The sequence below is a fragment of the Mytilus californianus genome, unplaced genomic scaffold, assembly GCF_021869535.1.
Source record: "Mytilus californianus isolate M0D057914Y unplaced genomic scaffold, xbMytCali1.0.p SCAF_1, whole genome shotgun sequence".
Lineage (NCBI taxonomy): Eukaryota > Metazoa > Mollusca > Bivalvia > Mytilida > Mytilidae > Mytilus > Mytilus californianus.
In genome coordinates, this window is record NW_026262581.1 from 129,055,575 (window position 1) to 129,078,917 (window position 23,343).

At 31.9% G+C, this 23,343-nt stretch overlaps 1 protein-coding gene across 1 annotated transcript in view; it reads right to left on the bottom strand.

Annotated features, from left to right (window-relative positions):
* Nucleotides 1-6,999: 6,999 nt before the first annotated feature.
* Nucleotides 7,000-23,343, bottom strand: part of LOC127734104 (zinc finger SWIM domain-containing protein 6-like) — a 32,720-nt gene continuing 16,376 nt past the window's right edge. The window contains exons 5-16 of the mRNA XM_052243749.1: nucleotides 21,190-21,338; nucleotides 20,453-20,603; nucleotides 19,253-19,426; nucleotides 18,536-18,703; nucleotides 17,342-17,488; nucleotides 16,507-16,656; nucleotides 15,813-15,950; nucleotides 15,434-15,586; nucleotides 14,499-14,634; nucleotides 13,299-13,453; nucleotides 11,512-11,675; nucleotides 7,000-11,031 (exon numbers count right to left, since the gene is read on the bottom strand). Of these exons, the coding sequence (XP_052099709.1) occupies nucleotides 10,084-11,031; nucleotides 11,512-11,675; nucleotides 13,299-13,453; nucleotides 14,499-14,634; nucleotides 15,434-15,586; nucleotides 15,813-15,950; nucleotides 16,507-16,656; nucleotides 17,342-17,488; nucleotides 18,536-18,703; nucleotides 19,253-19,426; nucleotides 20,453-20,603; nucleotides 21,190-21,338 (2,633 nt within the window). The 3' untranslated portion in view covers nucleotides 7,000-10,083. The remainder of the gene's footprint in view (nucleotides 11,032-11,511; nucleotides 11,676-13,298; nucleotides 13,454-14,498; nucleotides 14,635-15,433; nucleotides 15,587-15,812; nucleotides 15,951-16,506; nucleotides 16,657-17,341; nucleotides 17,489-18,535; nucleotides 18,704-19,252; nucleotides 19,427-20,452; nucleotides 20,604-21,189; nucleotides 21,339-23,343) is intronic.

Genomic DNA, 23,343 nt, shown 5'->3' on the forward strand with positions numbered 1-23,343 from the left:
CAGGGTTCGACCTCTGCGGTCGTATCAAGCTGCGCCCCAGCGGAGCATTTTATTGTATTATTGCGAAAGAAATGAAAAAAGGCGACCATGCCTGATGATGTCACATAGAAAGAGTACATCTTTTTTGCGTTTTAAAATTTTTCAATTTAACTGTCGAGAGTGGATAAACATGTATTGCACATGATTTGGTGGTGGAATCTGTTTCTCTAATGATTTTTAGACGATAAACAGACAAATTTGATCCTTCTTTTTTCGAATAATCTGCAAAAAAGATGTGCTCTTTCTATGTGACATCATCAGCCATGGTCGCCCTTTTTCATGACGTCACAATGGTAATTTTAGAGGAGAGCAAGAAAATTTGACATCACAATCGAATATTGACCAATGATGAACTGAGATCAAACAAACCACACGTTGATTAAATAAATTTAGTGGTATGTCAACATTTGTTACTTCATCTTCAATACACTCTGTTAGGGATCCATAGGTAGCCTGTTGCAATGCAAAATTTCTGCCCCTATCGAACATATCCTCATTTCCAGTTGCAGTCCAAATTTCCTGTCTTTTTAGACAACTAATCCCACTGCAAAGTGGTCTCGTGGAATTGATGTGTTTCGGATGGACAGAGACCATAACCATATCCCTGACTGACACAAGTGTGGGACAAAAGATGGTCAGTCCCATAACTTCAAGTTATAAATGTTACAATCAAAATCATGGTATAATATGGTCAACAACACATGATGGGAAACAATCCTGCCGAGTATGAGAAATATCTGTCTAAAGGTCTCAGAGGATTTGTGTTCACAAAGTGTTATTGTTACAATACTCCAACAAATGGTCAATGTCATAACTCACTTAAAAAGTGGTCGATTTCAATATGGCCAACATATTTTTTTTTCTAGAAAAGTTTTGAATAATGTCCTAATGACAACTTAAAAATATGGTAAAAAAACAATCACTCACTAAGATCCAGCTTAGTGCAGGCAGATTAACAAGCAGCAGGTTTAAACTAGTTTTTTTGGTACTCAACCATCCACTTTTAAAACTCAATCTCAGTGGAATAACAATAAGAATGCACACATTGTTGTGCTAAGAATTTTTCCCACTTGTAATTAAAAATATCAGGAAGCAGGTGTTTTGACAGATAAAAAAAAACACACACATGTTATAACTCATCACTGTTGAGCTGCTGACCAAATATGAAGTCTTCCTGTTCAGTAGTATTGGAGAAATGGGTGGTGAAAATTTTTAATTTCATTCAACATAATAAAAATTAAAGTATCAGTAGACATGTTGTAGGTATCTGAAAGATCAGAAATATGCTAACCAAAGTCATTCTGTTAAGTTGTTTCTGAGAAAAGTGTGACAAAATATTTGTTGGACTAAGGAATGAATGGACATGGTGATTACAATATAGCCAAAGTACATAAAATATACAGTGGTAAACTGTTGACACAGATATGTCTTCTTTTTTTAGCTCACCTGGCCGCTGGCCCTTTGAGCTTATCTCATCACTTGGCGTTCGTCGTCATCGTTTGTTAACTTTTACAAATATCTTCTCTGAAACTACTTGACCAAATTTAACCAAACTTGGCCACAAACATCATTGGGGTATCTAGTTGAAAAAATGTGTCTGATGTTCCCGCCTGCCAACCAAGATGGCCGACATGGCAAAAATTAGAACATAGGGCGAAAATGCAAGTTTTGTCTATTATTTTGAAAACCGTTATAAATAGGGAAACTCTGACTTCAGCAAAAACGTTCAGAATGTTTAGCTCTACCAACTGTCAAGATACGTCAAACTGTCAGACAACTTCTTATGTGAGTTTTTTCCCTTAAATGACAAATTTTACCATTTTTTTTCAATTTTGCCTATTATCTTGAAAACTATAATAGACAGAAAGAAACTTTAATTTCAAAAATAATCAGCAAGACAAGTTCTACAAATAAGTCCAATGGTCGAAATAGTCAGTTGACTCCTTATTAGAGTTACTGCCCTTTGATGACAATTTTTGCATTTTTGTCTTGTATCTTAAAAATTATAATAGATAGAAACTTAAATAAGCAAAAATGATCAGTAAAACAAGACCCACAATTAAGATAATATGGAGGAAATCGTCTGACGATTCCTTATATGATAAAAATTATAATAGATAAATAGACACTTTAAATCACAAAAATGATCAGCAAGGCAAGATCTACAAACAAGTCAAATTTTGGCATTATAGTTAGTAGACTGTCACTCTTTATAGGAGTGATTGCCCTTAAAATGACGATTTTTTTCACCCTCTTTTTTTTGTTTTGAGCAAAAACTAAAGAAGATAGAGAGAAACTAAACAGACAAGACTAACAAAACAGATTTTTGTCATGAATTCTGGACATAGACCAAGGTGAGCGACACAGGCTCTTTAGAGCCTCTAGTTTTTTCAACCTAGATATGTCTTGCCTTTTTGTACTTTTGATAGTATAATGCAAATGTTGAAATTAAAATGGCAATACTTTAACATGTAAGCTATCCAAACATTCAAAGTCAATTCACCATGACTGAAGGTGCAGAGCCAAACAACCTCCATGGAAATGAGAAATGTCAATGCTTGTAAAACTGTATACCAAATAACATTGACTTATAAGTGGTTTGGGGCTTCTTAGGGCAAGTGGTCTTAGCGATCTACCGTATCACTAGCCTGTCACTAGCCTGTCAACACTAAGGTTGTGAACCTGGCACTTGGCAGGTGCCTTCTATTCAAATCTTAAATAAAATTGAGAATGGAAATGGGGAATGTGTCAAAGAGACAACAACCCGACCATAGAGCAGACAACAGCCTAGGACTGTCAGTTTTCATGCTGGAGGTCATGGTTCTCTCCAGCTTTCTCCATCAATAATCAAAGAGCTTAAGAGCTCTGAGGGAAAAGACGGCCATTGTTTCTATTTTTTTTTGGGGGGGGGGGGGGGGGGGGGGGTATCTTTTGATAGTCTTCATACAAAGAATGAGCAAAAGAACAGCTAGAACATGTAGAAAGGTTGACAATATTGAAATTAATTGTTGTGTAATGTAATTTAATTTCCTTAGCCAAGAATTCATCATGGAGTCAATTTGGACCAACCTTCTAAATCAATACATTTGATACAAGTTGAAAGTTAATTATCTAAAATTCAATTGAATTCTATCATTTAATAACTACTACAATATATTTTTTTTATTGTATACCACCTGGGAACAGTCAATATATATGTTCCTGATAACACTGAACTGCAGGCTAGGGCTATTCTTTATTTTTATGACAGTGCTCTTAGATTTTAATTTTTTTCTCAAGAAAGTGAGGAGTGAAAAGTCTATTCAGTTTTAAATTTCCATTGATAAAGTTCCAAGTTACAACTCTGAGATCACAGGGATACATGTACTTACAAAAATCAATCAGATTGATATAAGCTGTGTGCAGCTTGTTTCCAGATCCTACATTTTGATATATTTGTAAATTTCATGAATAAATATGTTTAAACTACAAAAAGCAACATTTGAAAATTTTATAATTTTTATACCATTACAATGATTATGTTGGTACACCAAATTTTGTTTCAAAGGAAGACTACTTATCATATAATAAATGTCACATTTTAAGTGTTCAGATACATTAACTTCTATTTAGGTGGATAATTACTCATCAATTGAGGTGCTCCTGTATTGGAGGAAGATTCTCAAAACAGTTACAGAAAGAATGAAAACTGCCGTTTCTATCCACCAATCCCATGTTTCCCCAATGTTTATCGCGAAAGTTGACCTACAAATTAAGGTTCATGTGGACCCTTTGGTTAAAATGGCTGCGTTTTCACCTCAAAATTTACTCTGAGTACAGACAAACCTGTGTATCTGGAAAAGTTTTAAGGCATAGCATGCCCTAGATTAATAAAATTCAAATGCATTGTATGTTTTAGAAAATTTAAAACTTAACTGGATTTTGCAGTGCACTTTTTTTCGTCCCTGTAGAAGATGATAAAATTAACAAACAGTTGAGTTTCGCTTGATATGGTCCACTCAGGTACACAGTTTAAATCACCAATTATTGTCAGGTATCTATTGTCCATGTCAATCAATACAGTTCACTTCAATTATTACCTGTGGGGAAGTTCTCAAACCTCTTTCAACTTAGTTTATTTTGGCACCTTCTGGAGGAATGAAAAAAAGTGCACTGCAAAATCCTGTTAAGTTTTTAATTTTCTAAAACATAAAATATATTTGAATTTTATTTATCTAGGGCATGCTATGCCTTAACATTTTTCCAGATACACAGGTTTGTCTGTACTCAGAGTAAATAATGAGGTGAAAATGCAGCCATTTTATCCAAAGGGTCCACATGAACCTTAAAGCATTGATGTTTGAATCATCTACAGCAAACATAATTAATAATAATTATTATGTTTAAATAAACAAATACCGATTTTAAAATAATACACGATTTCTGTGAATTATTTTAATAATGAGTAAAGGATATCCCTGCTTCTATGTAGTGTGGCATCCCAACCATGACATCACTAGGTTGGATATATTTAGAATATTTCGTAATACTGAATTTTCCTTATTGTAAAAGAAACGTAAGTTGTGTAAGGGAGAGCTCAAGATACAATAATTTCACGAGAAACAGAAGGCAATTGTGTAAAAAAAGTGTTTAAAGTCAATCTGTTCATTTGTGTGTCTCCTTCTCATCAATTCAGTAATTTTGAGGTGTTTCCCCAACTATAAAAACAAGAGTGCACACGCTGAAATGTCTCGCCTTCTTTACTAATCATTGATATTATGTTGATAAATATAAAGCTTTATTACAACTGTCACATAAACTTAACATTAACCAAGTAAACTAAACATTGACCAATGAACCATGAAAATGAGGTTAAGGTCAGATGAACCATGCTAGGCAGGCATGTACAGCTAACAATTATTCCATACAACAAATATAGTTGACCTATTGCTTATAGTTTAAGAAAAACAAACTGACCAAAACACAAAAACTTAACACTGAGCAATGAACTGTGAAAATGAGGTCAAGGTCAAATAAAACCTGCGTGACTGACATATAGATCATAAAATATTTCCATACACCAAATATAGTTGAACTATTGCATATAGTATTAGAAAAAAAGACCAAAACTCAAAAACTTAACTTTGACCACTGAACCATGAAAATGAGGTCAAGGTCAGATGACACCTGCCAGCTAGACATGTACACCTTACAATCATTCCATACACCAAATATAGTAGACCTATTGCATACAGTATAAGAAAAACAGACCAAAACACAAAAACCTAACTATAACCACTGAACCATGAAAATGAGGTCAAGGTCAGATGACACCTGCCAGTTGGACATGTACATCTTACCGTCCTTCCATACACTGAATATACTAGACCTATTGCTTATAGTATCTGAGATACGGACTTGACCACCAAAACTTAACCTTGTTCACTGATCCATGAAATGTGGTCGAGGTCAAGTGAAAACTGTCTGACGGGCATGAGGACCTTGCAAGGTACGCACATACCAAATATAGTTATCCTATTACTTATAATAAGAGAGAATATTTAACATTACAAAAAATCTTAACTTTTTTTTCAAGTAGTCACTGAACCATGAAAATGAGGTCAAGGACATTGGACGTGACCGACAGAAACTTCGTAACATGAGGCATCCATATACAAAGTATGAAGCATCCAGATCTTCCACCTTCTAAAATATAAAGCTTTTAAGAAGTTAGCTAACGCCGCCGCCGCCGCCGGATCACTATCCCTATGTCGAGCTTTCTGCAACAAAAGTCGCAGGCTCTACAACAAAATGAGTGACGTGAGAGGCTTGGAAGTCTGGCCAACCAAATAGGGAATTGACGGCTTGAAGCCGTCTTTCCCAAAAACTGACCATCACAATATTGTCAATAGTGATGAGAGTGGCATAAACAATCAAATCATCAAATGTGGTTCCCTTTGAACTGACCTAAACACAAACTTTAACATGTTAAGAATGCATGTTTCAAAGTCAATGAACCATTACTGAATAAGCAAGGCCAAATAAACTGTGTGGAAATGAGAAATGCCATTGCTTATAAAACCGCATACAAATGCCATAGACTTATCACAAATGGTTCCCTTTAAACTACCCTAAACACAACCTTTAACATATAACCTATGCAAAAGTTTCAGTCAATGAACCATGATGAGGGGGTGGGGCCATATAATCTGAGTGGAAATGGGACTTGCAAGTATTAATACAAAAGCAAACTAAATATCATTGACCTACCACTATTTGTTCCCCATAAACTGACCTAACCACAAACTTTAACTTGTTAACTAATCAAAAGTTTCAAAGTCAATAGATCATGACTGAGGAACAGGGCCAAATTATCTTCAATGAAATAAGATGGATCAATGCTAATACAGTTGCTTACCAAATAATATTGACCTACCACTAGTGGTTCCCCATAAACTGACCTAATCACAATCTAATACATTGTTGAAGTCGCCTACAATAAACAGCACATTGAAGTCTTCTCCCTTTTTCAACAAGGCAGGACAAAAATCATTTCAGAAAAAGCCCATTACTTTACCATACTATTGTAATCTTGATGACTTGGGGGAAAAATGTGAATTTCATGAATTTTCATAGTTAAATGGTCATGACAGATGACACCTAATGGCAAAATCTCACAGGCACTTTGGGAAATTGTCTGTTTATTTTTTTATTCAAAATCACTCTTTTATTACTTATATTAGAATTTACCAAAGTAAATAGTGATATTTACAAAAATGATTTACAACATTCTGTGTTTTGTTCTCCTGTGTTCTGTAATAACCTGCAGATTTAGATCATATTAATGGCTATTTTCGTGTATTTATCATCACCACCACAAACATATTTTAGTAGTCCAGTAGACTATGTGAAGTCCCTAGCAGATTTTAACTGCCTTGTAAGATCTGAATGATCAGTACGTAAATAAATAAACAACAAATATTTCTATAAATTTTTTACTGAATAGAAATGTTTCCATAGACAATTTGTTTATTGGCTGATTGCCACTGAAAATGTACAGGACATGATCAAAGACTAGATGTCTAAACTATAAATAAAGCACTAACCAATCACATGAAGACAACAAACTTGAGGCCTACTGTAGGATATTAAACGATTACTTAATATTTAACTGGTACTCTCAATAGCTATTGAAAATTTCTTCTAATTTGAAAATAATAGGATTCAAGTTTCAAGTAATAGCTGCAAGTCATCCAAAAAGGTGCAATTAGATTATTTATATTTTTTTAGTAAAAAAAATCAAAACGAAAAAAAAAGGTAAATCACGAAATATTTTTTTCTTGTCTACCTGTGCTTCATTAAAGCTATCTTGTGAAATGCTGTGGAAATGTTGTTTTTCTAGGCTGAATATAACTACAAAAGTTATTTACAGCCAGAAGTTTGATTTAAAAGTCATACTAACTACTTTGTACCAATATGAAATTGCATATACCGCTAAAATTTAAAAAAAACTTAATATATATCAAATTTATATACTTGCCACAATATAAGATTAGATACTGAAAATGGAAAATAGTATTCTACAAAATATTTTAACCATATAAAATAATATCCAAGACCCTAACTTTTAAATCAATTTTTAAAGAAATCATGATCGAGCTGATCTTAAATCTTGAATACAAATTTTGATTGTTGGTATCAATGTGTAAATAAATGAGATTCAATATATCAACTAATGCCATAAAGAACATCCTTTCCAAATAAAACAACACAGAAATCATAAAATATACAGATGTGAGAGGACGTGTGACAAGCCTATAAATCAGATTACATTAAGTAATAATTCCAGCTATATGATATGTAAATTATTGCACAATTATGTTATTGCTTTATTTTTGCATATATAATGAACGAATGGAATGATCTTTCCTGAACAACAAAATGCTACAAATCGAACCCTTTTATATAATGTTCCTTTTTAACTTTGACATAATTGTGTAGAAATAAAACAAAGTAAGTGTATTAAATTAAAATATTGTAAGTTGTTTCACATTTTTTTCAATTTTTGTACTTTTCAATGCCTTGCCTAAAATGCAATAAAATAAGGAATTCATACACTTGACAAAGTTCCAAATTGTCTGCCATGTCGATTGAAGTTTTGTACCAGGCACACTATTTTAATACAGATCAAATCTCTTTGACAAAGTAATGTATTTCAATCATTACTTCACATTCTGTCATATGTCAATATTTGTTTTAATTTGCTTGCAAACTTATACTTTCAATCTTTGATAAATGATGACATGCATAGCTTTTTTAATTGTCTGCTATTTACTTTAAAGCTCAAAACAATTATATTTGATTTTTGTGTTAAAAACAAGGGGTGTATCAAACTCAATGATTTGCAAACAAGAATGTATTTAAATGATTGGAAGTTGGACCAATGGGATGAGATTCAAAAATTACAAACAAAACTGAAAAAACAACATACTGTGTGGACAACATAATTACTTGCACATTGTACTTTGAATTCGGTAAAATGAGGGGAGATAACTCTTGAAATAAATGTTTTGAAAACAACGAACTAATATTAAATGGTAAGATATTTTCTAGGTCTAGAATCTTACCAGTAGTTAAACAAATACATTGTAATGATCTAAAGTGTAGGATACAGTTTATTATTCCTTAATATTTTATCTTTTAAAATGGTTTAATTAATGCCCTTACTATGCTTCATCTTATTATATAAATTTTTAAATCTCTGCACAATTGAGAAAATGTGTATGAATCTTTGATGATTGAGGCTATACTGTAAAATTCTGTATTGACAAAATGTACAAATTCAGATGTGAACATGATTGTGATTGGATATTCTAAATTATCTGTTGATTGGCTGACAATAAGAGGTAATCCTAAACTACACAATGATTGGATGAATGAAGTGTGAGGTAATGTAGAAACTAGGGAGACAATAATCTGAGACATGACAACAATTGTTTTCCTGAAATAAATGCATAAAATCAAGTAAAACAAACATAACTTATCTGATAACTCAATATAAATATCTTAGCACCATTTCTCAAATTATATAATGTGGGAATTTCTTAACAATAATACTTAAGTCATATCAACTAAACTATATGTGATTTTTTAAACCCTTTACTTTTTAATTTTCAGAACCCAGAAAAATATATATAAATACCACAAATCTTCTAATTATAGTTTATTTAGCATTAACCTTCAAAGATCTTGCTTACTTATATCCCATTTTTTTTATAATGCCTTTTTGCTCACTGCAATGAAATAAAGTTAACAAAGTATCATTCCCAAACAAGTAACATAACAGATACATGCAGAAGTATAAAAAAAAACTTCTAGAAATTCCCACAATCAGTAACAAAAATATACAACACAAAACACACATACAGACACAAATACACATATTTTGAATATTATGGCCAATCTCTAAAAAATATTTCTCTTTTATAAAGATATTTTGGCAACATCTAATGGCTTATAAACATATAATAAATAAGATCTTTTTTATCATCTATTTTGTTAACTATAGTGAAATATGCTAGCCTCATAATAAATAGAATAAATACATTAGTCTTACATTATTATGTGTATAAAATTGCAATAATAGATCAGCAAAAATTGCAACTCAGCTTTTCTTTCTGCCAAAATAAGTCATTGGGATTCCTCATTATAGGAACACCAAGAAACCTTTCAAATGAGTCCCCCAATGCATTGTTTGTATAACATTAAGATATGCAAACATTACAACATATCTTTAACGACCTGACAAGTTAAGCAGAACAAGACAAAAATTTGTAATCTGCCTAATATGACAAATGTACCAAGACGACAGTAATTCACATTTCTTTATAAATAAATAAATATAAAAATATTCATTATATGAAAACTTAGCACTTAAAGACATTTTGAAAATGAGGCTAACATAAAGCACATTACTAAGGTGATTGCCTAGGGCGTGGTCACCGGATCACAGAAAATCGAGGTATAATTCCGCTGTCTTGGTCCCGCTCATCAGTATACTTATTATTATAAGCCAAATCTTTCTTTTATCAAGTACATTAACTTCTTTTTCCCTTTGTAAACAAGTTTCATGTTTTCAATCAACTGAGCAAACTCAATGTGCCCATCCTGAGCTAACAAAAATGTCTCTCTGGCTTTACTAAGAAAGTCAATGAAATCTCCATAATGTCTCGGGCTAATATGAGTCAATTTGTAATGTGTAGTGTTGATGTATGACCGAATAGTAGCCTCCATTAATTGTCTTAAGGGATTTTTGTCATACGACAACAGTTTCATTGTCCTCCTTTTCACGTCCGATGTTCCCAAACCTGGCGCCGTTAATGTACACCTTCGTAAAATGTCAGACAATACTGTTGCACACTGGACACTATCTACTAAGAGAGGGATCATACTGGCAAGTTCATTTTTGCCAAGAGAATGACTTAGTGCACAGGCCCAGTGAATGTCATTTATTGCAGGATGAGTGTCTTGATTATAAGCTAGGTGAAGATTTTTCATGGCAAGTAAAGTCAGTTTGTATGCTCTGTGTGGATAGCCTCGTAACTCCATGTACCGAGCTATCCTGAATAACTGACTGGAGTTCATGATATGAGTGGCAGCATCAATCACTATTTGATAAGCTGTCTCAAATGATATTGGGTTTTTCTCACACAAAGTGAGTGCACACAAAGCACAATTTTGAGGGTCCTTATTGGCACATTGCAAAGCAAGATTTCTGGCATGACTAGCCAGGTCTTCTTGTTGGTGATAATTAAGATGAAGTTGAAGCATAGTAGAATGAGACATGATTGTCGTAGCAACCATTTCAGTTGCCTCTATTGGCTGGAATAACGAAAACCAGTTCTGCATAATGGACACAAGAGCCTGAACTCCGACCTCTGTTGCACATGTTACTAGCCATCGTACCATTTCTCGTCGTCTCCAGTTCATTGTCATTAATGTCATTTTCATCACCTTCAATGTATAAATGATGATTTAATAATATGTACTTTTACAAAGTTCATATGAATTATCATTTATTAGCATTATAATGTCATTTCTTGTTTTTTCTGTATTTTTTTTCAAAACTTGGATATTGTTGAAAAAGCTGATAACAGCAACATAAAGAAATTTTATTTTTCTATTTCAGCTGGTAAACAAATTCACAAACTGTCTTTCAAATACTTCATACTTGTATAAATAACTGTATAACAGTTCGGTTAAAACGTTCTTTTTTGTTAAAACTTAAAAATAATTTCCTTAGTATTGAAATGAGATCATTTGGAAAGTTATTCCTGAACTTAATACCAAATTAACATGTTTTGTCAATACTCCTTTTCCTTTAGTAGCATGACAGTTGGTGTACTGATGAAATATTGATATACTATTTACAGGTTAAGAAGAACATTTAAACCAGTAACACATTTTATCAATTTTGCCCTTAATAATTCTTACCTGAAGCCCAAGTTCAAATGCAGCATTTAAAAGAGGCATGTGTTTCTGTGAATCAGGTGGTGTGGCTATTTTGAACACATCCTGTGCTAGCTTGAACAACTGTGAAGAACTGTGGATATGTCTTTGTGCAACTTCTAGTACAGTTTTCAGACGCATTATATTACCTGCAATATATAATGTTCTACTCATTTTCCTTCACAAAAGATGGTACAAACAAAGTGCCTGTGAACACTGTCAGGATACAAATTTTTGTCATTTTGCATTAGAACTTAAAATTAAGCATTGCATTGTAAATTGATTGTTGCCAGCTTAACTCCAATGGAAGTTGGAACAGATAGATTCATACAGCATGCACTATTTCTGAGACTTGTGTAATTTTCAATAAATAATTTTCTAGGCAAGAATGATAACGCACAGATATACCATTTGGTAAATTGGATATCTGAATATATAAAATAATAAACTGCTTGACACTGGCATGTATCAGATCTAAACAATGTTAACCTCACACCACTATGTTGTGTGTAATCACAAAACATAAGATAGATGGTTGTAATAGAGATAACCAGCCTGTGAGTATTGGAATTTTTTGTTTAATATTTACCCCAAAATATAAATAATTACCGTAGAAAGGCTTGTATAGTTCGCACTGGTACATAGTCCGCACCCCCTTCTCCCCACGAAATTTTAGGTAAAAAAACTTTTTGTAACTGTTAGAAAAGGTCTAATGAAACTCCGGTAATTTCAAATCCTGTGCGGTCGTTTGCGGTTTTTTCTTGGAAAAACCTGTTTTCCATCATCAAACAGAAGCTGAAACTGCTTGTAAATGATTCTAGAACGCTTCATGATTGTTAAAATAAGTTTAATTCACTTAAAAAACAATTTAGAAACTTGTGTATGTTTAAACAGGAAGTTTAAAAAGCACGTGTAAAAGAAGAAACTAACCGGTGAGAGTCGAAATCCGTACATAACAGATATCACTATAATACGACTTTGAAAGTAAAACAGTTCCATCCTTTTGTAAAACAGTCTTTAATATATCTATCACATTAATGTGTGAAGGGTCTTAAGCTAATACAAACCATATTAGTCAGTATGAAACACCAAAACGGAACGAACAATAACCGATTACGTTTTGTAGTTTACAAATTCTAAGCTGGTTTACGGTTGTCTTTTTCACTATATTTGTATCGTTTCAATCAAGCAGATACCAGTTTATTTCAACCAATGCATTGAAAAGTAACGAGAAATTTGTAATGAAAGGTTTATTTTTTATATTTATCAGTATTAATTTGATATTGAATAGAAATAACTTATTAATATGGATGAGTTAAAATTATTAGTTTGAAAAATGATAAGAGCGCCCTCTACAATATAAATAACAAAGATGGCGGAACGTAAACAAACCACCTCGCCCGCGAAATTGAAATTTTTCTCTTATATCTTGCTTATTGTACTCTATAGTCCGCACCCCGTCTGGAAGGTCCAATTTTGGAGAATAAAACCGCGGACTATACAAGCCTTTCTACGGTACATTTTTTGTTGACTTTTAAGTTATTACCAATACTGACATATGAAACTTTGACTCCTCGAAGTGCTAGCAATATCAACACTAATTTTCTATGTAATATCAAGTTATCTTCTAAACTTGACAAACGAGAGAGCAAAGATGGACGTACAGACAAAAAAAGAAATTTCAATTTTTCTTCTTTTCTATTCAAGTTAATTTAATAGTCATATAACACCATATCTATATAGTTTTTAAATTTAATCTCAAAAACACTTACCTTTAGCAGCAGCTAACAATGTACATCCAAGGTCACATTGCTGACCTTCAACATGAGCTAAGATAAACCAGCGTGGAAAGCGTGTCAATGATGTAGAAGAAGCAATGTTATTCATGCCATCGTCTGTTTCATCTGTATCTTCCAACACCGGAAGCCTTAAAGAGAAGAGAAGCCATTCTTTAAACTTTTTCAATGTAAAAGCTCATTGGTGATATGAAAAAATAGAGTTTTCAACAATTTGTTCTTGCATTCTAACATTACCTTAAATGGAATATGTTGCCCTTCTATCAATATTGGGTGGTTAAAATAACACTTTTTGTGTGTAATGTGTTTTAATCTAAGCATTTCTGAAAACACCCATAAAACATTCACTGCTGTATATGTAGTTATTAATTCAGTTATAACATTTTTGTGGTGAACATTTTCTTTTACATCAATGGTACCTTATAAACCTACAAATAACCATGATTAAAATATAATAGTTTACATAATAGGACTTAAAAAATAACCGGAAGAATAATTTTTTTAAATTAACTTTAATAATGGCATCCATTCAATGAAAGAATATTAACGTTTACATGCTATTTCAATACATGTGAAAGAGTGAGCCAATCCTTGTATAGATAGGTTTCAATTGACATAATTTGAGAAAGAATTACTTCCCTTTTTTGGCCATGGTGGAAGTCTAGAAGCACAAATTCCTTCACAAATCAGTCAAATTCAACTTGTTATACTGACTGCTAGACTTTGGAAAAAGTTGTTTTCAAAAAATTTTTTTTTTAGCCTTCATTGATGCATCACTACGATCTGGTAAGGATCTTTTATCAAATTAGTTTGTACCGCATGTTTTAATTTGGTTTGTCAAATAAGCATATCAACCATATCAACCATATATCCCTCCAAAATGGCAGCAAAGGGAAATAACTCAAACTCAAATTACGTCACATCAAAACCTACCTATACTTTGGTAAGGAATAGTGAATTAATCCTTGTTTACTTTTTACACATTGTGACTTGGATGGAGAGTTGTCTCATTGGCACTCATACCACATCTTCTTATTTCTATTGTGTAAAATACACAGAACAGAAACAACTGACAGATAAATATTAGAGACAAATATTTATCTTTTTGCTTTTCAATACCAAATTTCAAAATAAAATATTTCATAGTAAAACAGTCATGATTAAATCAATTTTTACCTCATTGCTCTCAGTCCTATCTGATATGCCAAATCTTCATCGACAGGCAGTAAACAGCTGAACATAAATTTAGCAAAGGTATGCATAGGGTATGTCTCTGGATGTATACCAATACCCAATGCTGAACTACTTCCACCTTAAAAAAAAGAAATCTTTGTAAAACCCTGTTGTAATATAAAGATTAAAACTCCAAATTATTATAACATAGGACCATTTGTAAGCACCTTAAACCTGTGCTGTCATCTTTCTGACCATTGACTCTCACTTTAGCCTCGAAGAGAGACATGTTTATTCACACATAATTTAATGGGCAATTGTTTTTGTAATTCTTGTTATTGTTTTTACTCCATGTTGTAATTTATATTAAAACAAATTAGTGTTAAAGTTTATAGCAAGTAACAAACCTACATGGGATCTTTTTTTTTTTATCTAAGCCATATAATATAACTAATCTATATTTGGACAAACTAGTGAGGCAGGATATAAGTGGACTGATATCTCTAGACATTTGCTGGACAATTATACCTTCAGAATTTTCAAAAACAACCTGTATTAACCCATTTTAACCAGTATTGACCATTGGCTGGTCTATACTAGTAATAACCAGTTTTTCGTAATTAACAACTAACACAAAACATGAAACTGTCATAAATATTTTTGTCCCAAAAAGGTTAAACAACAATAACAATGCAATGACATTATAAATTTTCTAATTATTTATACCAAAGTTAAATTACTGAATTTCGTCACAGATTTTCTATTTATTTACACCAAAGTTAATTTACTGAATCTTACGTCACAGGCTTACTATTTATTCACAATAAATATAAATACTGAATCTTACGTCACAGACTTTCTATTTATTTACACCAAAGATAAAATACTGAATATTCGTTATCACTTATACAAGGACAATGGTATTTCCTTATACTAACCTTCTAAGAGTAATCTTGCCTGCTGTTGATATACACCAGCTATCATTGGATCCCTCTCTATAGTCTGTAACTTAGTAATCACTTTTTCTTCTTGCTTAAGAGTTTTTTCCTGTGTATACAACCCTGATGGCATTTGTCGTTGCTGTCCTAAACCTGAAGTGTTGTATTTTTCTAAATTGTTAAAGATGTTTCAATTTTCACAAAAAAGTTTTACAATAAACTAGTATAAATAACAAACAAAAAAATATATGTATACAATTTACTAATATCACTAAAAATGATTTACAATTTAAAGATGGAAGGTATTATGTATGACCATCCTACCTTAAGTTTACCCAATCTTTCACTTTATTGATAGATATTATCACATTTGACTTACATATAAGGGCCGCTTCAACAGCTAGGGTAAGATAAGACTCCATTCTATCATTACTGCCTGGTATAGCTACATGATGATATCGTGGAGGAAGGCAACTATTCCCATCATCATTAAATAAAAGACTAGAAACTACAACATCTGAAAAATTAACAAAATATTAATTTTTATTCGTTGATAAATTTGTGTATGTGTTTTTAAAGCAATGAAGCACAGTGCCCATTTAGCTTTTATGACCATTAAAATTGTAATAGTAAATAAATGTTAAATGTAAAACTTCTGATTTGACTTGTTGTTATTACCACACACCAGGGTTTCCAAAACAGTCGTAATTACATGACAAATTTTTTTTCATTAATATTTGTTCAAATAGCATAACACTGAATATATTTCATATGATTAAGAAAAAAAATCCACCATTGAGGAATTTATTTTGGCTGGCCATTTAGTCAAATGTATGAGTAAATGTCAGTTTACAGAACCAACATCAAACTACAGTCATAATTTTCATGTGTTGTGATCAAATTTCTTGCCCATATTCTCCTTTATTGGCTTGTATGCCTCTAGTTACAAAAGCACGAGGTTAAAAAGAGATCGGTAAAAAATGTCAAGCTGTCTCAGATCTTTTTGAGAAACCATCTACTGTTATTTATCTATTGTAGTATATAAAAAACACAAGGACTTTGTTAAAACTAACCAGTTCTATGAGAGGTATCATGAGAAATAGAGACTTCTGTTAATGTTTCAGATAATACTCCTAATGGATCTAAAGCATGGCCAATCCATCCTTCAATGTTGTTTGTAACTGGCAACTTGGATCTGCAACCTTTACTAGTACTGGGTAGATCTGTAATATAAATCAACTCTCCATAACATAAGATCTATTTCAAAGCACAAAGGTGAGGTAAATATAAATATAAGATGTAGTTTTTTTTTATTCACAAGCCAGTTATATAATTTTATTTTATTTTCACTCTTAAAATTAAGATAAGTATTTTTTAGTTCCTTCCCTAGATTTTTTTTAAGGGAAGGATTTTTTTAAAATTAATATCTTGTTGATTTAACTGTGAATCTTTATGTTGATGTTTATGATAAAGTTTGCACCTGACAATCTGATAATTTCAAACCAGTATATTTATTACACCTTGAAAAGGTGTTACAGAAAATTAGATGCCAAACTAAGAATAATTCATTATCTTTTAAGCAACAGGTGTTATGATGAGTGAACATGATTTAACCAAATTAAAAAAAGACATGTGACAACATATGGTCATATATCAATTATTTGGAAACATATTTCAAGATTTTGTTTCTAACAGATTATGACATACACAAAACTAAAGTTTTCCATTTTAATTCAAACAGAAAAGCTTGAACTTGCAATTTTTGAGTGCGACAGAATGACAACGAGATAACTGAATAGAAACAATTAAATATATTAGACAAATACTGAAGTCAAATGACATAAAATAAATGATGCATAACGGTGGAGAGTCTGCCTCCATCATATATTACTTCCTGGTTCCACATACCTTCATTTTGATGTCTGTACATATCTTGATAAATTTTTTGTTGTTGTTTTAATGTTCTGACAATACTGACAGCTAATCGCAGAGATTCTTTTTGGTAACCATGAGAACGTAATGCATCTACTCTTGCACATGCAGTTGGAAAGTGTTCTATAAACGATAAATAATATATATAAAATTGATATCCTATTCGTGATATACCTTCTAATATGAAAAAAAAAACACATTTTTGGTTAAATACACACATGTATCTGCAAAATGCATGTGACCACCAAATCAAATAATGTAAGCACACATATAAAGTCCATGTTTTCGTTTTAGAAACCCCATATATCACTCTCATCAAAAAATTAAAATAGGTTCATATCTGTAGAGTGATCTGTGCAAATTTTGTTAATTCCTGTCGTCCATTTTCAAAGATAAAGTGACCACCAAATCAAATAATATAAGCACACATAGTAAAGTCCATGTTTTCATTTTAGAAACCCCATATATCACTCTAATCAAAAAATTAAAATAGGTTCATGTCTGTAGAGGGATCTGTGCAAGTTTTGTAAATTCTGTCCATCCATTTTCAAGGCTAAAGTGTGACATTGACAACACAGACAATGAAACAAAATATCAGAAGTGATCCCTTCACACTCATTCACACAAAATGTTATTATCAAACAAATAAATGAACTGATTCAATAAATATAATAACTAATTATTTCTTTGTATCCAGATCAGAATATTTAAAATGCAAAACAATAGATCAAGAAAAATCAAGGAAGTATTTTCAAAGTAAAATTTCTTTAAAACCTTGAAAAAATTTCTCTAAAATTGATTTTCCAATTATTCTGTGATAGGATAATGCTGGCTCATGTCAGCCTAAATATATGTGTGTATACTTCGTTCTTAGATAAATGGAGAATGTGTCCTTGGGACACAGATGATGTCCCCGCTTTGCATATAATGTTATTAAGGGACATAACTCAAGAACGGTAAAAGTGACGGAACCAAAATTTGAAATAGATCTGTGTTTTGTGGTAATAAGCATTGTGAATAAGTTTCATAACATTTGGTTGAGGCAAATTAAAGTAAGAGAACGAATCCAATTTTCAGACATAGGCACAGATGTACAGAGGGACAAGGGTAACACTTAATGCCCCCTCTGCTGCGGCAGGGCATTATAAAAGTGTGAGATTAAAATCTAACCATTCCACATAGGCTGACCCTGATAATCCACCATATCCATATCCAATAAACCACTGTTAGTAAGTGTGTCAGCTTTTATTATTCTCTTTAAGTGTTTGTCATCCCATTTTAGTTTACTTGCTTCTATTGCTCTTTGGAATATTGTTCTTGGTCTGTTTGAGAAAGGTCCTGAAGAAGAAACATACATGTATGTAGGTTCATTTTCAAATACAGTAAACCCCATTAAAATCAAAGTAAATCACATGTGGTATCATACAAGGTTTAAAATAAAAAATTCTTTACTTTTTCTTCATATACATGTTGCTTTTGACCAATGTCCATATGATTATTTCATATTAATATTCAAATCTCTAGAATTCATAGCAACTAAATATATATACAGTTATCTTATCAAACTTCACAAAATAGCATACCAGTAATAAAATGCTCTAGAGATCCATAGACTAATACTCAAGTTATTGTCTGGAAACCAAATTATCCTTGTTTTTTGGCCCATCAATCCTAAATATTTTGGGCCATAACCCCCAAAATCAATCCCAAACTTCACTTTTTAGGTATGGAACATTGTGTAAAATTTCAAAGAGATCCAGAGACTTATACTCAAGTTATTGTCTAGAAACCAAATGCCTATGGACACAAGACGATAATAAGACGTCATACCATTATACGGCCACAAACATTTTGCGGTCATATAAAAACATACTCAATTGTACTTACTTGAGGTAGAAGTAATACCCATGTTTGACATGAGCACATCGTTAGTAGGTCTGATGTCAGCGTCCTCTAAAGGACATACAGATGATATTGACCACTGCTCCAGTAACTGTTGCCAGTAGTCTTTATCAGAAGGTATACAACTTGGGTTAAGCACAACACACACCCACAAGGCACCTGTAATACAAATGACATCACAGTCATTCTAAAATTATTCATGATACTGTTTTGTATTATTTCTTTATCTATTCTTTATAATAGAAAATATATGAGTCGAGTAACTTTTTATGCTTTCTTTACAGTTCTTGGTGATTATATTTTATTTGGAGAATACTAGATCACATTTTATATGTTGAGAATATAAGACAAGATTTTATATGTAGAGAATACCGGACTACGTTTCATATGTAAAGAATACCAGACTACGTTTATATGTAGAGAATACCGGACTAGGTTTTATATGTGGAGATTACCAGATTAGGTTCCATATGTGGAGATTACCAGATTAGGTTCCATATGTGGAGATTACCAGATTAGGTTCCATATGTGGAGATTACAAGATTCGGTTCCATATGTGGTGTGTACCAGGAAAAGGCAAAACCAACCTCAATAAGATGACAGAATGCAGTAATCTATACAGTAAGTGTCAACCATCTACCTATATATATATAACTTAGTAATTTACCTATATACATAACTTAGCCATCTACCTATATAGATAACTTAGCCATCTACCAATATACATTACTTAGCCATCTACCTATATACATAACTTAGCCATCTACCTATATACATAACTTAGCCATCTACCAATATACATTACTTAGCCATCTACCTATATACATAACTTAGCCATCTACCTATATAGATAACTTAGCCATCTACCAATATACATTACTTAGCCATCTACCTATATACATAACTTAGCCATCTACCTATATACATTACTTAGCCATCTACCTATATACATAACTTAGCCATCTACCTATATAGATAACTTAGCCATCTACCTATATAGATAACTTAGCCATCTACCTATATACATAACTTAGCCATCTACCTATATACATAACTTAGTCATTTACCTATATACATAACTTAGCCATCATAACTCTTTACTCTAAAATACATAGCTTTCAAAGGTAACTAATATGGAACAACATCAACCATGGATGGATATAAATCTGTATGATAAGAACCTACCTAATTCATCCCACAGTTGTCTGCATTTGTCTGTCATTTGTTGACCTTGAGATTTCCACATCTGAAGCCTTGGGTCTGCCAAAAACTGTTCTGTTATTAATGTTAACATTCTAGCACCATTTGAATCTCTGGCTCTCAACATTTCACGTACCTAATGAATGCAACAACATAATTAATTTTAGTCTAAAGTGTATTTGTAATTATAAACCGACCATGCGAGACCCTCTTGGGTAGTCAAGGTTGTTAAACACCCCCTAGTAGTAATCTTAAACATTAAGAGGTCAAAGTCCTAATTTCAGTAGAGAAATTTTATTTTGAAATGATTCTTGTTTCATTCTGTAATTCCAGAAAATGCACATTTCATACTTATTCTTTGCAGATTTCTTGGGATTGCACGACCTTTGAACTTGAGCAGGGCAAGCTGACAATTCATCTTGTGAATTTTTAAGGAAAATACAATGACAAATAATGCAAATTAAAAGAATTTAATGCTGTTTCAAAACACACGGACATGTCCATCTTTGTCATTTCAAGGAAGAAATTATGTAATGCAAGATAAAATCTGTTTTATTGTTTCTTATATAATAATCTGTTGTGGACTTAACAATGTTTTTGAACTGTTGCACTTTTCACTGCCCTTTTCAATGCTTCAACAGTGTTCTAATTTAATTACAGTACGCCTTGGCAAAAATAAAATTTCTACCAATAAGACTTCTAAATTAAATGTAGAAGTATACCTTGGCAAACATAAAGGTGAGTTGATTTGAGACATTTAGGTAACCTCCTTGTGACAGATAAGAACGGACTTGTTCTTGAACCTGCTCTTCATCAAGATGCCAACTATTATCATCATCAATGGAAGCACCAGCGGTAGGATCAGGAGCACCTAAAAATAAACAGAAAGAATTTTTCATTGAAATATCCCCATTAGGATCAAAAGCATCTGAATGAAGAAACAAAATTTTAATTAATCAACAAAAGTACAACCACATAACCAATACATATGTTCTATATCAACACATTAATCATGTGTGTTTTTTTCCTAAAATATTGTTGTCCTTCAATTACAGATGCTTCCCCCCCCAAAAAAAAAAGGTCTTTTCAACAGTCTTATTTGGGGTTACTTGAGCCATTATGATCTGTTCAAAATACTACTAAAAATCTCAAACTCAGAATTGCAGTCAATTTTAACTACAAATTAATCATGTAATGGGTTTCATAAGAACTGCAGTTAATTTTTTACTACAAATCTTTAAATTAGGTGTTTTATAAGAACAGTAAATTCTAAATACCAATCATTCACCTGAGGAGTTTTATAGGAACAGCAGTCAATTTATATACAAATTACTCATATATGTTTAAAAGAAATGCAGTCAATTTTTAACCACACATCTTTTTTATTTGGGGTTTTATAAAAGCTGTAGTCAATTTTTTAAATACAAATCACTAATATTAGGAGTTTTACAAGAAATGCAGTAAATCATTAATATCAGGAGTTTTATAAGAAATCATCTGAAATGCAGTCAAATTTGAATTACAAATCATTCATATTAGGAGTTGTACAAATCTTTCATATTAGGAGTTGAATCAGAACTGAAGTAATTTTTAAAATACAAATCACTCATATAAGAAATGTAGTCATGTATATTGACAAAAAGGTATAATTTCCACCACATTACCATATGAGGCGATTAATTATTCAAATATTTGCTAAAATTAACAAATAATATAGATTATTATAAGAAGGCCTTTCACCAAATGAAGCCTGATATCCTCCAAGTCCTTGAAAAATGAGGCTTCAATAAACAATACCTAAAGCAAGACATAATTTTCGTATCATTATAAATCAATGTTGTGATGTTTCCAAATGATACAATTTTTAATGTTATTACTATTGATCTGGATAGTGTGGATTTCACAGATTTTACACAAATTTTCACCATAAAAACACTTAGTACAAAACTATTATAACATGCTATCTTTTATCAATTTCTTTACTGTCTTCTAAAAGGAAAACAATTACTTCAAGCATTAACAAAGTTGTACTGCACTGAAATTAGATGTTTGCATGTTAAAATGTGTCGCTAAACAATATTTGAACATCTTGTTTACAAAGAAGAGCATTTTCCTTGTTAAATGGTTGCTATAAAATCCACTTAATTTTCTACATAGTGACAGTTGAAAGGCCTTCATCTTGATAAAATACTGCTATCATTTCTAAAGTTAATATAATTGCCATGTGGTTTTTTGACTTAAGGGTTTTGTATATATGTGTGTGTATGGAGATCATTAACCCAAATTATACACACATTCCAAATATATTTCTGTTCAATCACTTTACTATATCCTTCATTTCCTATAAAATCAATGTTAAGTTGCTATATATTCATAGTTTTATTTTATAGGATGTCACTCCAGCCATAAAAGACAACCATAGAAAAGTTAAATTGGTGTAGATCTAGGGCATTTTCTTTGTGTGTTCATTTCTCAGCTGTTAAATGTAAACAGCTTTTTGGTCTACAAAGTGAAGTCTAAGCTCTTGTCTAGGTAAAAATCAGTCAAGATGAAAAAGATATTTTTATCAAACAAACCCCTTCATACATAATGCTCTGTACTTCACATTGATCAACACTGAATGCTATTAAATGTATACAACCAAAAATACGATATTCAATACAGCAAAGAGAACAACAAAATATCAGGTGGTTTGTGAAAAAAGACCAGTCCACTCATTCAAAAGCTATGCCTGTTACAATTAAACTGATCAAATGATTGCTTGTGATCTTAAGGAAATATTTGATACTGTAAACATAGGTTTATAATACAATCCACACACCTAGTGTAAATTTAAACTTTTATTGTTATACAGTTATTAAGATTGGTGAATAAGT